Here is a 17960-nt window from a genome sequence, read left to right on the forward strand (position 1 = left end):
CACCTGTAATCCCAGCACTTTGGGAGGCCAAGGCAGTAGGATCACTTGAGCCCAGGAGTTTGAGACCAGCCTAGGCAACATAGCAAGACTGTATCTCAACAAAAAAAAAAAATCAGAAAAATTCATCAGGCTTGGTAGCACACCTGTAGTCCTAACTACTCAGGCGGCTGAGGCAGAAGTATCACCTGAGCCCAAGAGGTCACGGCTGTGGTGATCCGTGATTGTGCCACTGCACTCCAGCCTAGGCAACAGAGTGAGATTCTGACTCAAAATTTTTTTTAAATGAACTATGGCCGAAAAATATTTATGAACAAGACTAAGAAGTTTAACATGAGGCTGTTTCCGCCTGATCTTCCTTTTTGAGAGTGGACTATTCTTTGCTTAATAAAGCTACTTGCAGCCGGGCTCGGTGGCTCAGCCTGTAATCCCGCGCCTTTGGGAGGCTGAGGTGAGTGGATTGCCTGAGCCCGCGGGTTCGAGACCTGCCCAGGCAGGTGAGACCTCATCTCTACAATAAATCAAAAAATTAGCCGGGCGTGGTAGCACGCGCCTGTAATTCCGGCTACTCGGAAGGCTGAGGCGGAAGGATGGCCGGAGCCCGGCAGGTCGAGGCTGCGGCAGCTGGGAGTGGCCACTGCACTCCAGTCTGGGCGACAGAGTGAGACTCCAACTCAAATAAATAAATAAATAAATAAATAAAGCAAGCTACTTGCTTGATTTGTTAAAAAAAAAAAAAAAAAGAGAGAGAGAAATTTAACATAAACATTATCCTTATTTATCTCCTTTTCAGGCGACTGAGCCAAAGACCAACACCAGAAGAACTAGAACAACGAAATATATTACAGCGTGAGTCCTGCTATGGAAATAAAGTTGTATAGATTTTGTTTATATGTTTCTGATTTTAATATACATAATGGAAAAGACACTTTTGCTGCAAAGGCTAAGGAGAGAGTGTTCCAGCCAGGAAGGACTATTCATTTTTCCCCTTAAGGAAGAGCTCCCCCAAGCTTCCTGTGGCAGAGACCATTATGGTATTGTTTAAGTGTACTGTGGTACTCCAGAACTTTGTTGTAATGTTCTCACAGTATCCTAGGACTCCCTAAGCATTTTGAAGGATTTGTCAGTATGTGGGGGATGTGCCCAACTTTTCTCTGTCTTTAAGGAGCTAAGGTAGTAGCTATGCATGCGAGGAAACCTTCCTGTTCCTAGCAGAATGTTAGGATAGAGCCCTAAACCAAGTCCTTTGCTTCCACTTGCTTTCATCCCTTAACACTGTCTTACCTCTGTAGTCACCAAATAGAACCATGTATTTAATTTGCTGTCTGTGTGTATAGTTAACTCTCTAAATCAATGTTCTAATCTAGTACAGATTTGATTCGTTTTTCCAGATTATAGAGTGAAATTTGGCTTTAAAAACCTCTTTACTCCTGGGTGACAAAAGGACTAAGGGAAAAAAGAAAACCTCACTGGAGAGGTTTAGGCTTCCCTGGGGTTATTTGTGGGCATGTGCCATCTGATCAATCCATTCCATTCTCTTGGCACTATTTTGGTATATACAATTTAACTACGTAGTAAATTTTAAAATGTGGGAGCCTTTATAGACATATCACACAAAATGGTGTGATCTCCATCTTAGCAGTCACTCTTGAGCAAAAATTTGCAAATTTTTTCTCCAAGTACATATAGTAAATATTATTGGCTTTGCAGGACAAAAAGCAAATGGACAACTATTATGTAGGTACTTAAAAACCCATTTTAAAATGTAAAGACCATTCTTAGCTCTTGTACAGTAAAAATACAGGCAGCTGGCCAGATTTGTTATCATAGTTTGCTGACCTTGCTCTTAAGTTTTTTACTATGCCAGTAGACAAAAAAATCATCTTGATTAGTTATCCCCAAAGTTAGTATTTTTTTTTTTTGGCTCAAGCTCAGAGAGAACAAAGTTAGTATTATAATTTGGACCTATAAAAAATATCTGTGGTATAATTATTTAAAAGTTTGATATTCACATTGCCATTTGAAGTAATATTATTTGTTCTTGACTGTTCATTGTAGCTAAAAATGAGGCTGATCGTCAGGCAGAAAAACGAGAGATTAAACGTCGGCTCACTAGAAAGGTACTGTTGCTCTTGACTTTGGTTGACTATATATGTCTTATGTTTGGATGACCTATTTGGAAAGAAATGAATCTGATTTTAGGTATCATAGATTGCTATGAAAATGTAATACATGATGCAAATATAGAAAACAACATTATCAAGAGCTCTTTTTTCTTTCTTTCTTTTTTTCTTTTTGAGTCGTAGTCTCACTCCATTGCCCAACTGGAGTGCAGTGGCACACTCACAGCCACCCCAGCATCGACCTGCTGAACTAAGGCGATCCTTCTGCCTCAACCTTTCAAGTAGCCGGAACTACAGGTGCACACTACCATGCCCATCTAATTTTTTGATTTATTGTAGAGACAAGGTCTAACCAAGTTGCCCAGGCTGGTCTCAAACCTACGGTCTCAGACAATCCTTGGCCTCCCAAAGTGCTGGGATTACAGACTGAGCCACTGAGCCTGTCCTCTCTTTTTTTATTTTGAGTCGGAGTCTCACTCTGTCACCCAGGCTGGAATGCAGTGTCACACTCATGACCACCGCAGCCTTGACCTGCTGGGCTCAGGTGATCCTTCTGCCTCAACTTCCAAGTAGCTGAAACTACAGGCATGTGCCGCCATACCCGACTAATTTTTTTATTTATTGTAGAGATGAGGTCTCACCAAGTTGCCCAGGCTGGTCTCAAACCTGTGGGCTCAGGCAGTCCTCTCACCTCGGCTTCCCAAAGTGCTGGAATCATAGGCATGAGCCACAGCGCCCAGCCTCTTTTATTGAGTAGGAGTCTCACTCTGTCATCCAGGCTGGAGGACAGTGACATGCACATGGCTACCCCAGCCTCAACCTGCTGGGCTCAGTCAATCCTTTCACCTCAGCCTTCCAAGTAGCTGAAACTACAGGTACGTGCCACCATGCCCAGCTAATTTTTTGATTTATTATAGAGATGGGGTCTCACCAAGTTGCCCAGGCTGGTCTTGAACCCCGGGGTTCAGGTAATCCTCTCACCTCAGCCACCCAAAGTGCTGGGATTATAGGCGTAAGCCACCACCCAGCCAAAATTATTAATATTTTTTAAAAACCTAGTACAAGAAGGTATTCATTAAATGTGTTACTGAATAAATTTTGACCTTTTATAAGCCAGGCGCAGTGGCTAATGCCTGTAATCCCAGCACTTTGAGAGACAGAAGCAAGAGGATTGCCTGAGCCCACAAGTTTGAGACCAGCCTGGGCAACTTGGCAAAACCTTGTCTCTAATTTTTGTCAAAAAGTTAGCTGGGGGTGGTGGCGTGCACCTGTTGTGCACCTGTTGTGTTCCAGTAATTCAGGAGGCTGAGGTGGAAGGATCATCTGAGCTTAGCAGGTTGAGGCTGTGGTGGCTGTGAGCATGACACTGCATTCCAGGTTGGGTGACAGAGTGAGACTCTGACTCAAAAAAAAAAAACGCTAGGTGCAGTGATTCACACCTATAATCCCAGCACTTTGAGAGGCAGAGGCAGGAGGATTGCCTGAGCCCAGGGATTCGAGGCCAGCCTGAGCAACTTGATGAGATCTAGTCTCTACAATTAATCGAAAAATTAGCCAGGCATGGTGGCGCATGCCTGTAGTTCCAGCTACTTGGAAGAATTGCCTGAGCCCAGTAGGTAGAGGCTACGGTGAATGTGAGCGTGCCACTGCGGTGAACATGAGTGTGCCACTGCACTCCAACCTGGGTGACAGAGTGAGACTCCAACTCATAAAAAAAAACCGTGATTTTTCTCCTTGGTCTCATATGAATTAGAATAGAATCTTAACTACACCTGTGTTCGCTTTTAAGCCCTGGAGTTAATCCCTTTCCCCCTTCCTTCCCCCTACCATAAGTTTGCAATTGCTTCCTATAGATTCTGATTTGGTCTGAATTCTCTAGATATTTCTTAAAAGTTATAAGAATCCAAGTGGGCACATTGGCTCATGTCTATAATCCCATCACTTTGGGAGACAAAGGCGAGAAGACTGCCTGAGCTTAGGGGTTCGAGACCAGCCTGAGCAACATGGCGAGACCTCATCTCTACAGTAAATCAAAAAATCAGCCAGGCATGGTGGCACATGCCTATAGTTCCAGCTACTTGGAAGACTGAGGCAGAAAGATCACCTAAGCCCAGCAGGTTGAGGCTGTGGTGACCACAAGCATGCCACTGCACTCCAACCTGAGCGACAGAGTGAGACTCCAACTCAAAAAAAAAAAAAAAACGTTATAAGAATCCCCAGGAGTGCAAGGCATCAGATACTTTTTTTCCTGATTTATCCCACTTCTTTTTCCCTAGGAACAGAGGAACTATCCTTGATAGTTAGTATTCATGGCTGGATTTAATGCTTCAGATTGAGCAGGTTGCCTGATTATGCAACCTTAAGTCATAATTTGTTACAGAATCAGCTATCTTGGGCATAATTCATGTTAAAAGAAAATTCATAAGAGCCTTGCTACCTAAAATGTGGTCCATGGACCAGAAGCATTGGCATCACCTGGTAATTGGCAAGAGATGTTTAATCTCAGGCTCTAAGACCTGTTTATTCAGAATCTCCATTGTAATCAGATCTCCAGATAATCGATATGCATATTAAAGTTGGAAACGCAGTAGATTATAGAAGTGCTTTCTATCACACCTGTGCATTGAAGTGCTTAAAAAAATTTTTTTAAGAACTCCTGGTCCTGGGTAGAGTGGCTTATGCCTACAATCCCAGCACTTTAGGAGGCCAAGGCAAGAGAATTCCTTGACCCTAGGAGTTCAAAATCAGCATAGGCAACATAGTAAAACCTCATCTCTATTTTTAAAAAAATTTTTGGGGGGCTGGGCATAATGGCTCATGCCTGTAATCCCAGCACTTTGGGAGGCCGAGGTGAGAGGATTGCCTGAGCCCATGAGTTCGAGACCAGCCTGGGCAACTTGGTGAGACCTCATCTTTACAATTACTCAAAAAATTAGCTGGGCATGGTAGCGCATGCCTGTAGTTCCAGCTACTTGGAAGGCTAAGGCGGAAGGATTGTCTGAGCCCAGCAGGTCGAGGCTGCAGTGGCCATGAGTGTGCCACTGCACTCTGGCCAGGGCAACAGAGACTCCAACTCAAAAAAATAAGCCGCGTTCGGTGGCTCAGCCTGTAATCCCGTGCCTTTGGGAGGCTGAGGTGAGCGGATTGCCTGAGCCCGTGGGTTCGAGACCCGCCTGGGCAACTTGGTGAGACCTCATCTCTACAATAAATCAAAAATCAGTTGGGGGTGGTAGCGTGCGCCTGTAGTTCCAGCTATTTGGAAGGCTGAGGCAGAAGGATCACCGCAGCCCAGTAGGTCAAGGCTACAGTGGCCAGGAGCAGCCACTGCACTCCAGTCTGGGTGACAGAGTGAGACTTCAACTCAAAAAATAAATAAATAAGAAATAAATAAATTCTTTTTTTTTTTGGTGTTGTAGTCTCACTGTGTCACCCAGGCTGGAGTAGAGTGGAACGTGCACAGCCACTGCAGCCTCGACCTGCTGGACTCAGACAAACCTTCCACTTCAACCTTCCATATTTTTTAAAATGTAAAAATTAGCTAGGTGTGGTGGCACACACTTGTAGTCCCAGCTACTGAGGAGGCTGAGGCAGAAGGAGCACTCCTGAGCCCAGGAGGTTGAGACTGTGATGAGCCATGATCTTGCCACTGCACTCCAGCCTAGGTGACAGTGAAACCCTGACTCAAAAAAAAAGAATCTCCTGGATACACATGGACATAAAGGTGGAAATAGTAGGTCAGGCACAGTTGCTCATGCCTATAATCCCTGCAGTTTGGGAGGCTGAGATTATAAGTAAGAGGATTGCTTGAGCCCACAGGTACAAGACCAGCTGGGCAACTTGGTGAGACCTCATCTCTACAAGAAACCAAAAAATTAGCTGGGTGTAGTGGCGCATGCCTGTAGTTCCAGCTACTTGGAAGGCTGAGGCCAAAGAATTGCCTGAGCCCAGCAGGTCGAGGCTGCGGTAGCCATGAGCATGCCACTGCAATCCATCCTGAGGGACAGAGTGAGACTCCAACTCAAAAAAAAAAATGGAAATAGTAGATAGTGGGGACTTTAAAACAGGAGTGGGCTCGGTGGCTCAGTCTGTAATCCCACGCCTTTGGGAGGCTGAGGTGAGTGGATTGCCTGAGCCCAGAGGTTCAAGACCCGCCTGAGCAAGTTGGCGAGACCTCATCTCTACAATAAATCAGAATGAGCTGGGCGTAGTAGCGCGTGCCTATAGTTCCAGCTACTTGGACGACTGAGGCGGAAGGATTGCTGGAGCCCAGCAGGTCGAAGCTGCGGTGGCCGGGAACGGCCACTGTACTCCAGTCTGGGCAATAGAGTGAGACTCCAACTTAAAAAAAAAAAACAGGGGTGGATGGGGGTGGCTGAGGGTTGAAAAATTACCTATCAGGTACAGTGTTTGAATAATGAGTACATTAGAAGTCAAATCCTCATCAGTATGCAATACATCCATATAACAAACATGCACATATATTCCCTGAATCTAAAATAAAATTTAATTTTAAAAAAAGGCTGGGCTTGGTGGCTCATCCTGTAATCCCAGTACTTTGGGAGACCAAGGCAAGTGGATTGCCTGATCCTGCTGATTCAAGATCAGCCCAGGCAACTTGATGAGTCCTTGTCTCTACAATAAATCAAAAATAAGCAGGGCATTGTAGCACTTGCCTATATTTCCGGCTGCTTGGAAGGCTGAGGTGGGAGGATCGCCTGAGCCCAGCAGGTCAATGCTGGTGTGGCCGTGACCATGCGTGCCACTGTAATCTAGCCTGGGTGAAAAAGTGAGACTCCAACTCAAAAAACAAACAAAAACCTGATCCCCATAATCTCTGGGGATGGGACCCAGGGATTTGAAGTGTTTAAAGCCCCCCAGGTGATTTCAGTGTGCAATAGAGGTTGAAGCACTGGACTAGAAGCAATTTGAGGCCAGGCTCGGTAGCTCAGCCTGTAATCCCAGCACTTGCCTCAGCAAGGCAAGTGGATTGCCCGAGACTGCGGGTTCAAGAACCACCTGGGCAACTTGGCGAGACCTCATCTCCACAATAAATCAAAAATTAGCCGGGCATGGTAGTGCATGCCCGTAGTTCCAGCTCCTTGGAAAGCTGAGGCGGAAGGAACACCAGGACCCAGCAGGTCGGGGCTGCAGTGACCAGGAGCATGCCACTGCACTATAGTCTGGGCGACAGAGTGAGACTCCTGTTCAAAAAAAAAAAAAAAAGAAGCAATTTGAATACATGATTGATGTTTAATTCCTGGCTTAGTGAAAGAGGCTCCATTTCTTTCAGCTCAGCCAAAGACCAACTGTGGCTGAACTACTTGCCAGGAAGATTCTGAGATTTAATGAATATGTGGAAGTAACTGATGCTCAAGATTATGACCGGCGAGCTGACAAACCTTGGACCAAACTGACCCCTGCTGACAAGGTACCTGGAAAACATTCTCTTGCTCACTTTTCTTTCTTTGAAGGATGCAAAGTATTAACTAGAAGAGAGAGCCATAAACAAAGCTTCCAGTTTTGATATAATGTTAAATTTCAAATCAGGATACAAAACACCAAGATATACAAATAGAAACTTTATACTAATGACTCCAATACCAGGACCAAAAGAAATAAAATACCTGCTGTATCACAAAGTTAAAAAACTGAAAGGAAATAAAACACATTTTTTAACAATGGTTATGTTTGATTGAGGGATTTGGGACTGTATGTTTTAGTAATTACCCATATTCCACTCTTATAATGGGAAATTTTTACATGCTATGAAAGCTATAAAAGCTACAGTATCTCTTTCATGTTTTTCAAGTATTTTGACTGAACTCAAGACTTTTGGTTTATTCTGAGACATACGGTGTCAGGGAAAGTGATATGTATCTTGGCTCATTGTATGGACCTCCCTTCTTTCCTCCTCCTGGGTTGTCTGCAAGGGGTTGCGATGACTCACAAAGTTAAGTACAGCCGAAAAATAGATGGCAATTCATAGTCTATACTGCAGCCGCCAGAAGAAGCTAAAAATTTTTTGTTTCTACTCCATAGGCTGCCATAAGAAAAGAACTAAATGAATTTAAAAGCTCAGAAATGGAGGTTCATGAAGAGAGCAAACATTTTACACGGTAAGACCCAAAAGACCCAATACTGTGAGCTAAATAGATCTTTCCAAGAAAACAAACATTACCAGAATTGTTCAGATGTGAAGGGCTCCAATGACATTAAAAAGGAGAAACCTCAGAGTTGACTGCAAGAAGACTATATTCAGAGAAAAGGATGTGTACTAAGAGGCAGTAGTAATGTCTATTCTGAGTATGGCATTTCATGTTTGTTATTTAATCCTTGCACTAAACCTGCAAGATGTGTCAATGTCCCTATTTTATCAGTGAGGAAATTGAGACTTAAAATAGTTACGCAAATTGCTTGACTTGCTAGTAAATTGCAGAACCAGATTTGGAGAAACAGATGAATAGCTATGGGATGCTCTCTTCCTTGCACTTTACTCCTCAGATTATGAATGAGGAGACGTTACTAAGTTAGACAAGATCTTGCCCTTTCTGGTTTCGGTTTTGTTTAGCACAGTTGGCCTTCCCAATTCATTGTATAACTTCATTTTAATTAACCGTCTTCATGAAAAACACCTAAAAATATTTTGATTTGGAATTGCTCTTGTAATTAAGGACCCACCAAAATCTAGACTCGGCTATCTGCAAGTGGAGTCAGTGAAAGCATCTGTTTTTTCTTTTTCTTTTCCCCTTCCTTCCTTCCTTCCTTCTTTCCTTCCTTCCTTCCTTTCTTCCTTCCTTCTTTTATTGGCAAAGTCTTGTTCTGTTGCCCAGGTTGGACACAATCATAGCTTCTTGCAGCCTCGAACTCCTGGGCTCAGGCGATCCTCTTGCCTCAGCCTCCCAAGTAGCTGGGACTATTGGTATGTGCCACCGTACCAGGCTAATTTTTTTATTTTTTGTAGAAACAAGGTCTCGCTATGTTGCCCAGGCTGGTCTCAAACTCCTGGGCTCAAGCAGTTCTCCCACCTTGGCCTCCCAAAATGCTGGGATTACAGTCCTGAGCCACTGTGCCCACCCTTGAAGTGCTTTGACTATTATTTTAGGATGCCAGAACCATTGGAAGTTTATAAGCAGGGAATTCTGCATATTTCAGAACAAGCTCTGGTGAAACTGTGAAAGGTCATATGGAATTATGAAGACACTTGCAGCAAGGAAACCAGTTAGGAAGGGATGGAAATAGTCATAGTGAGCATGGTGGTAGCTCAGAGCAGGCAAGTGATAGAATACAAAGGAGAGATTGGAAAGATTGGAAAAACTTTTCAAGCATAGAATCAATAAAATTTGGCTATCTGTTGGATTCCAGGAATAAAATAAAGGAGTAGTCAAAACGACTCTTTTATTTCTAACTTAAATTTAAGTCTGGAAAGGCGACAAGGAGTTCATATGAACAGTGTAGTTTATTCAACAAATATTTATTGAGCACCTACTACATGATAGATACAGTGCTAGGTCCTTGGGATACAGCAGGAAACAAAGTTTGTCCTCAATGAGGTTTTATTCTAAAAGAAAAAGGCAGACAATAAACAAGGTGGAAAATAAATTCGATCTGTTAAGTTTGACGAACCTGTGGCACATGGAGATAAAGATGCCTAGAAGAGAGTTAAATGTACTTTTAAAATTTTTAAATCAATTAGCACTGTTTTAAAAAAATATTTTAGGCCAGGTGCAGTGGCTCATACCTGTAATCCCAACATTTTGGGAGGCAGAAGCAAGAGGATTGCCTGAGCCCCAGGGTTTGAGACCAGCCTGGGCAACTTGGCAAGACCTGATCTCTACAATAAGTCAAAAAATTAGCCAGGCATGGTGGGGCGTACCTGTAGTTTTAGCTACTTGGAAGGCTGAGGCAGAAGTCACCTGAGCCCAGCAGATCGAGGCTGTGGTAACTGTGAGTGTGCCACTGCACTCCAGCCTGGGAGAGAGAGTGAGACTCCAATTCCATTTTTTTTTTTTTTTGTAGAGATGAGGTCTCAATGTGTCACCCAGGCTGGTCTTGAACTCCTGGGCTCAAGTAGTCCTCCAACCTTAGCCTCCCAAAATGTTGGGATTACAGATGTGAGCCACCACTCCTGGCTGAGTAAGTTAGATGTTCAGCCTAGAAGTTGGAAAGAAGGCAAGATCTAAAGTTACAAATGAGAGAAGATAGTGTACCTTTATGGGGGAAATTGTTTTTGATTTAACTGACCCAGAACAGCTTACTGAGGAAGAACAATTAAGAAGAATAAAGAAAACTAAGGGAAAGATAGTGTTACAGAAGCCAAGAGTAGAGAGTTTAAGAAAGAATATAGGAATTAAGAGGATCAGATACAACATAAAGATCAGGTAGAATTAGAACAGAGGAGAGGCCATTTTAATTAGGATGTAACGTTTTCTTACTACTATAATTACAGCAAAGCAATGTATGTTATCTGGTAACTTGTCTCTTTTTGATCATCTTTTTTAGCTACCATCGTCCATGATGCTGAAGTTTGAGAAGAACTAAGCAACTCCCCAAACACAGCTGCTTTGCCACTTCCATCTCCAGAGTGTGGAGGGAACTTTAGCACTTCCCAGCACAGCCAGAATGGCTTCCTTTGGGACCTAGTTCTGGGGTAAACAGCACTTCTATGAATGTAGCATTTCACTGGAATGGATTCTCATGTGCTACCCCTGGGCCCTTACCCCAAGATGACTGCCTGTACTGAGGCACAGTTTGCACCATTAGCCTTACCTATCCTGGTTGTGAGACCCACTTGTGTAGGCACTAAATTCCAGCCATCAAATCCAATTTGTGGTGGGGACAACCTTCTGGAGGTCTCCAGCCTTCTGGTAAAGGGGTCTCCAACTCCAGGGGCATCCTTCATACCATATTGGCATGTCAGATGATAGCATTGCACTATACCTCTTGTAACACAGCAATACAGTCCTCTTCAGGTACCCAAGCCTGAGACAAACGTCAGGATCTGACATGTTCCTCCTTTTCTTCACAAGTCATTCTTATTTTTACTTAAAATAATGATCCTGAAGTAATGGGAATTTTTTTCTCCTGTTAAACAATCTTAGCTGCAACTAGAATGCAAGTTACTTAAATGAAAAAGCATGTATATTTTCTATATACAAAAACAAGAAAAGCCTTAACATTAATGCCAACGTGGCATAAAACTAACTTGTGGCTTAAATTTTATAGGCTGTTGTACTTTTAGTGTTCCAAATGATATTCTAAATCACTTTGACCAATAGGTATATTCTCCTCCATAAAGCAGAGTTGTAGCAACCCTGTGGAAGTGTTTGTGAGCTGGCACTCCCCATACTTCCAGCCAGAATCTCAGCAAAGTCCTAAGGGATGAGGGGGTGCTGGATAGGAAAAGGCCTTTGGAAATGCAGGGAGGGCACAGTCTTGGTCCACTGCTCCTCTCTCTCTTCTCAGCCCTGTCTGCCCTCTCCTGCTGCAGCTCCCTCCTCGCTCCAACGCTGACCCTCCCTGGCGGCCTCTTGCCCCTCTTCTTCCACATGTACCTGGTATGGTTGGTGCCTGGGCATTGGCTTAGCCCCCTTTCTGTATTTGTAATATATATTGATATGATTTCTTTAAACAGAACATTTTGTTGCTTTCTTTGAATTTTTATTGAAAACCATACAGCCTCACTGTTTCCCTCTAAATCCTTTCCACACTTTAAGTGGAAGAAAAAAATAGTCTCTATTTAACTGATGAATGTGACTTTTTTCCTTCGCTTTAATGTTCAGGAAATTGTGACTATCTCATAGATTTCTTCTAATTTTGCAGGTCCCTATCATTTGTTCTGCATGTAATCTGTCAGTAGATTTTCCTCCTTTTATATCCATGTCAGCCTTGCTGAAGAATCAGAACATCAGGTCAAAACAAAAAAATCTTAAGTGTCCTTAAAAGGCAGTGTCTTCTCTCTGTGTAGGGAAAAAGGGGGATTTGGATTTCTCAGTTATTGTCAACTGTTTTATGACTGTGGAAATTATACTGTTTCCACGTGTTCTTGAAATTCATTAACACTTGGGAGAAATGAGTGAAGAGAACTGAGGATTCTACTAAGTCTCTTAGAGGTCTGGATATGACAGCCACACATTAACTACTAACTTGACTACTTCTAACCATTTTATCTTGTTCGTTTGGAGACTGCTTCACTCATGCCAGCATTCTTTGTGACTTGAGGCGACATTTTCAAACCCTTCTTTCACTGCATTTCTTCCCTTTAATGTGCCAAGCTTGAAACAGGATTTGATTTCCTGAGCTACTTGTCCGCCTTCTGTGTGCCACCAAGGAATTTGGTTCATCATTCATCTCATTCGTGTTCTTTTGAAACAAGACACTTTGGCAGTCAAGTCTATTCAAGTGTTTGTTTAGTTTTTATGTATTTAAAAATGGATTTTGTGTTCCCTTTCCATGTAAGTGTCAACTTACACAGGAACTCACAATCATAATGTAAAGAGGAAATAAAAGCCTGGTGTATTGTATTTCAAGATGCTTCCCTGGTGTACAGAATCTCCTTGTAAAATAAATCATTACATTGTATATCAGTCTTCCCATCAATATTAATTATTAAAGTATTTTAGAATTTTAAAATACCAAGGTATTCTGGTGTGAGGGTTTTCTTTATGTTCTCCATTTATTCCTTTTTTTTTTTTTTGAGTTGGAATCTCACTCTGTTACAGTCTGGAGTGTAGTGGCACGCTCACAGCCACCAGCAGCCTTGACCTGCTGGGTTTAGGTAACCCTTCTGCCTCAGCCTTCCAAGTAGCTGTAACCACAGGCACACGCCACTACACCCAGCTAATTTTTTTGGTTTTTTTTTTGAGTTGGAATCTCGCTCAGTCGCCCAGACTGGAGTTCAGTGGCCACTCCCGGCTTCTGCAGCCTTGACCTGCTGGGCTCCAGCGATCCTTCTGCCTCAACCTTCCAAGTAGCTGGAACTACAGGCACGTGCTACCACACCCGGCTAATTTTTTTGATTTATTGTAGAGATGAGGTCTCGCCAAGTTGCCCAGGAGGGTCTCAAACCCGCGGGCTCAGGCAATCCATTCACCTCAGCCTCCCAAAGGCAAGGGATTACAGGTTGAGCCACCGAGCCCGGCCCCAGGCGGGTCTTGAACCCTCAGGCTCAAGCAATTCACTCTCCTCGGCCTCCCAAAGCATGGGATTACAGGCTGAGGCACCGAGCCTGACCTAATTTTTTTATTTATTGTAGAAATTAGGTCTCACCAAGTTGCCCAGGCTGATCTCGAGCCCCTGGGCTCAAGCAATCCTCTCGCTTTGGCCTCCCAAGGTGCTGAGATTACAGGCTGAGCCACGGCACCCAGCCTTTTCTACTCTATTCTAAAAGATTAAAGCCAGCTTAAAAATGATACCTAAAATATTGCTAATGCCGCCAAATGATAAGTCGATGAGGAAGTAAAAATAATAGTTATGACATTAAATGTAGCCAGAAGTGAGAGTCATTTATGTCTGTTTCTGTCTGTGCACAAATATGGAAAAAAGAATAGGTTTCAGACAGGAGAGCTGACTATGAACCCCATACGTACCAAGTACTGCACTAGGCCCTTTATCTATTTAGCCCACTCATAACCTGTTAGTTAAGTGATAGTATATTCATTTGACCAGTGAAGAAACAGGTTGGCCAGGCACAGTAGCTCAAGCCTATAATCCTAGCACTTTGGGAGGCTGAGGCAAGAGAATCACTTTAGTCCAGAAGTTAGAGACCAGCTTGGGAAACATAGTAAGACTCCATCTCTACAAAAAGTACAAACAAAAAAAACCAAAAAGGCAAGTGTTGCAGCACACACCTGTAGTCCCAGCTACTTGGGAGGTTGAGGTGGAATTACACTTGAATCCAGGAGGTCGAGGCTGTAGGAAGCCAGGATTCCACCACTGTACTCCAACCTGAGTGACAGAGTAAGACCCTGTGTCCAAAAAAATAAAAAGAAACTGAGGTGATGTTGCTTCCCTAAGATTAAAGCAAAGTATGGAATATTTGAATATATTCAAGAACAAGCACTTTCATCCCAATCAGTTGCCCTTACAAGGATTTACTCAACATGGACCACATAATGGACCTCAGACTGACATCACAAAAGGACAGCTGGTACTTCATGTTGTCCTTTCTGGCAAGCAGCCAGTTTCAATCCAGCTGGCCTCAGCAATGACTCACTTTCTATGTGTCACTCCAGAGACTGGTCTTCTTTAGCTCACCACCTTTGACCAAGGATTAAAAGAACTATGGCATCGCATTCCACCTGCTCTCAGATTTTCCTTCCACAAGCCCTCCCAAGAGGCCTCAAGTTGCTGTTGCCCTTTTGAGGTTATACTGTCTGTCTCCAGAAGGTTGTTGAGAAGATGCACATTGCCCATTGTTTGCTGAAACAGTGAATGAGTCTTTGTGGATTTATGACTATGCTCCAGGAAAAGGAAGTTTGGAAACCCACTAGCAGAAAGATCCAACAGATATTGACTGGGCAAGGGATGAGATGAGGTATATTTATAGACGATGAGAATGTACATCAAAGGAAAGCCCAACCCCGAAGCCAAAACACAGCCAAGACCACATCAAGTTTCTATTCAATTCCATCCCTAGGAGGCATGAAGGGAAGACCAGGAATCCCCAGCAGCCCAGACCTCTTGCTCCTGGCTTTCTGTGTACATATTGTTACCTTTTCCCCCGAGATTTGTGCCTCCCGTGTAGAGCATAGAGGTCATTTAAGAGGAGACAATAAGCCGGGCTTGGTGGCTCAGCCTGTAATCCTGCACTTTGGGAGGCTGAGGTGAGTGGATTGCCTGAGCCCGCGGGTTCGAGACCCACCTGGGCAACTTGGCTACCTCATCTCTACAATAAGTCAAAAAGTTAGCCGGCCATGGTAGCCCGTGCCTGTAGTTCCAGCTACTTGGAAGGCTGAGGTGGAAGGATCACCAGAGCCCAGCAGGTCGAGGCTGCGGTGGCCAGGAGCAGCCACTGCACTCCAGTCTGGGTGACAGAGTGAGACTCCAACTCAAAAAAAAAAAAAGAGGAGAAAAATACATTCCTCTATCTGGCACTGAAGACACACAAGTTTATTTATTTGCTTCCTACCCTCCCCTGCCCCCAAGAAACAATCTTCCCTTAAATCTATTTCGTTTTCTTTTTTTTTTTACTTTGAGTCAAAGTCTCATTCTGTTGCCCAGGCTGAAGTTGAGTGGCATGATCACAGCTACCAGTCTCGACCTGCTGGGCTCAGGTGATCCCTTCGCCTCAGCCTTATCAGTAGCTGGAACTACTGCACCCCACCATACCAGGCTCATTTTTTGATTTATTGTAGAGACAATTACATGCATGAGCCACTGCACTCAGTGTTTAACTCTATTTAAATCTCTTGCCCTATCTCCTGCTTTTCCTCTGCTCCCTTCACATAATCTATTCTAATGTTGAACAATTTAGGTATGCCAGGCAACTGAACTAAATGATTGACAGAGGAAAAAGAAGTGATGGAGATGTCAACTGAACAGGCTTCTTGGCTTTGGGTAGTGATCTGTAGTCTGTCCGTACACATTGTTTCCCTATCTAAAGCCATATTCTCTCACTCATTGAAATATAAATTAGATTGGACATGGTGGCTCAAGCCTGTAATCCAGCACTTTAGGAGGCAGAGTTGAGAGGATGACCCAAGCTCAGGGGTTCGAGACCAGCATGGACAACTTGGCAAGACCTCGTCTCTACAATAAATCAAAAAATTAGCTGGGAGTGGTAGCACGTGCCTGTAGTTCCAGCTATTTAGAAGGCTGAAGTGGAAGGAGCGTGCCACTACACTCCAGCACTCCAGCCTAGGCAACAGAGTGAGACTCCAGCTCAAAAAATGAGTGTGTGTGTGTGTGTGTGTGTGTGTGTGTGTGTACACACACATTAAATCCAAACTAAAATGGCTTTCCCTGTGTTCACCAGTGACTTCTCAGTTCATTGCCACATCCAGAGGCCTATTTTTAGCTAATGTACTTGACTACTCTGCAGCATCTCTTGCTTTGGGCTATGTCCTGGTATTCAAAACTCTCCTTCCTTGGCTTCCGAGACATCACTGTCATCTGTTTTGTTTTTTGAGTTGGAGTCTCACTCTTACACAGGCTAGAGTGCAATGGCACAGTCATGGCTCACCATAGCCTCAACCTCCTGGGCTCAGGCAATCCTGAGTAGCTGGACTACAGGTGCGCGCCAACACAGCCGGCTAAATTTTTGATGTTTTGTAGGGACAAGAGCACTGTCTTATGGTTCTCCTTCTCTAACTGTGCTGTCAGTACTGCTGGCTTCTTTCCTAACTACCTTTTTTTTTTTTTTTTTGAGTTGGAGTCTCACTCTGTTGCCCAGACTGGAGTGCAGTGGCCGCTCCCAGCCACCGCAGCCTCGACCTGTTGGGCTCCAGCGCTCCTTCCGCCTCAGCCTTCCAAGTAGCTGGAACTATAGGTGTGCGCTACCACCCCCTGCTAATTTTTTGATATATTGTAGAGATGAGGTCTCGCCAAGTTGCCCAGGCGGGTCTCAAACCTGCGGGCTCAGGCAATCCACTCATCTCAGCCTCCCAAAGCCTGGGATTACAGGCTGAGCCATCGATCCCAGCTCCTAATTACCTTTTAAATGCTAGGTTTTTTGTTTGTTGTTTGGGTTTTTTTTGTATTGGAGTTCCAACCCCATCTATCTAATCATCCTTTGGACATATATATACCTGTATTTTTGGGGGTTTTTTGAGTTGGAGTCTCACTCTGTCGCCCAGATTGGAGTGCAGTGGCTGCTCCCGGCCACTGCAGCCTCGACCAGCTGGGTTCCGGTGATCCTTCCGCCTCAGTCTTCCGAGTAGTTGGAACTACAGTCGCACGCTACCACACCCGGCTAATTCTTTGATTTATTGTAGAGATGAGGTCTTGCCAAGTTGCCCAGGCGGGTCTCGAACCCGCGGGCTCAGGCATTCCACTCACCTCAGCCTCCCAAAGGTGCGGGATTACAGGCTGAGCCACCGAGCCCGCCTGTTTGTTTCCCAAGTAACGTGCACCTCCAGTGTGGACCTTACTCTCTAGCCCAAAGCCTGCAATTCCAATTTTCGGGGTTAGAAACTACAATATTTCAACCTCCCAAGCCTGAAACTTTGATATAATCCTGAAGTTCCTCTCTTTTCTCTCAAGTCCAGTGGCACAACCAACCTCAGAAATGTCTCTGGACTCCTATATCTCTTTTCACCTTCTTTACTATCCAAGTTCAAAGACAGCATAATTTAGTGGAACTTCATAACATCCTCCCCATTATCCTCTCCCATCTATCCTCCAGTATTGCCACTAGAGTTATCACTCTAAAACGCAATCATGATCACAGTCAATTTTACTTCAAAATTTATTGGCCCAGCCTGGGCAACACAGTGAAACCTCATTGCTTCCAAAAAAATTTTTTTAATTAGCTGGGTGTGGTGGTGCATGATTGTAGTCTTACCAATCCAGAGACTAAGGTGAGAGGATCCCTTGAGTTGGAGGCTGCAGTGAGCTATGATTGCAGCACTGCACGTCACCCTGGACTGGCCATGAGCAATGGCTCACATCTATAATCCCAGCACTTTGGGAGACTGAGGTGAGAGGACTGCCTGAGCCCAGGGGTTTGAGACCAGCTTGGGCAACTTGGCGAGACCTCATCTATATAATAAATCAAAAAAATTAGCCAGGCGTAGTGGTGCGTGCCTATAGTTCCAACTACTTGGAAGGCTGAGGCAGAAGGATCACCTGAGTGTGCCACTGACTCTAGCCTGGGTGACAGAGTCAGACTCCGACTCAGGCCGG

At 44.2% G+C, this 17960-nt stretch overlaps 1 protein-coding gene across 1 annotated transcript in view; it reads left to right on the forward strand.

Moving 5' to 3' along the window:
• Window positions 1-12755, forward strand: part of PHACTR4 (phosphatase and actin regulator 4) — a 149235-nt gene extending 136480 nt beyond the window's left edge. Inside the window, exons 11-15 of the mRNA XM_008067095.2 lie at window positions 791-846; window positions 2056-2117; window positions 7411-7548; window positions 8160-8236; window positions 10620-12755. Of these exons, the coding sequence (XP_008065286.2) occupies window positions 791-846; window positions 2056-2117; window positions 7411-7548; window positions 8160-8236; window positions 10620-10635 (349 nt within the window). The 3' untranslated portion in view covers window positions 10636-12755. The remainder of the gene's footprint in view (window positions 1-790; window positions 847-2055; window positions 2118-7410; window positions 7549-8159; window positions 8237-10619) is intronic.
• The last annotated feature ends 5205 nt before the right edge of the window (window positions 12756-17960 follow it).

The sequence above is a fragment of the Carlito syrichta genome, unplaced genomic scaffold, assembly GCF_000164805.1.
Source record: "Carlito syrichta isolate Samal-C Ts95f unplaced genomic scaffold, Tarsius_syrichta-2.0.1 Scaffold309286, whole genome shotgun sequence".
Classification (NCBI taxonomy): domain Eukaryota; kingdom Metazoa; phylum Chordata; class Mammalia; order Primates; family Tarsiidae; genus Carlito; species Carlito syrichta.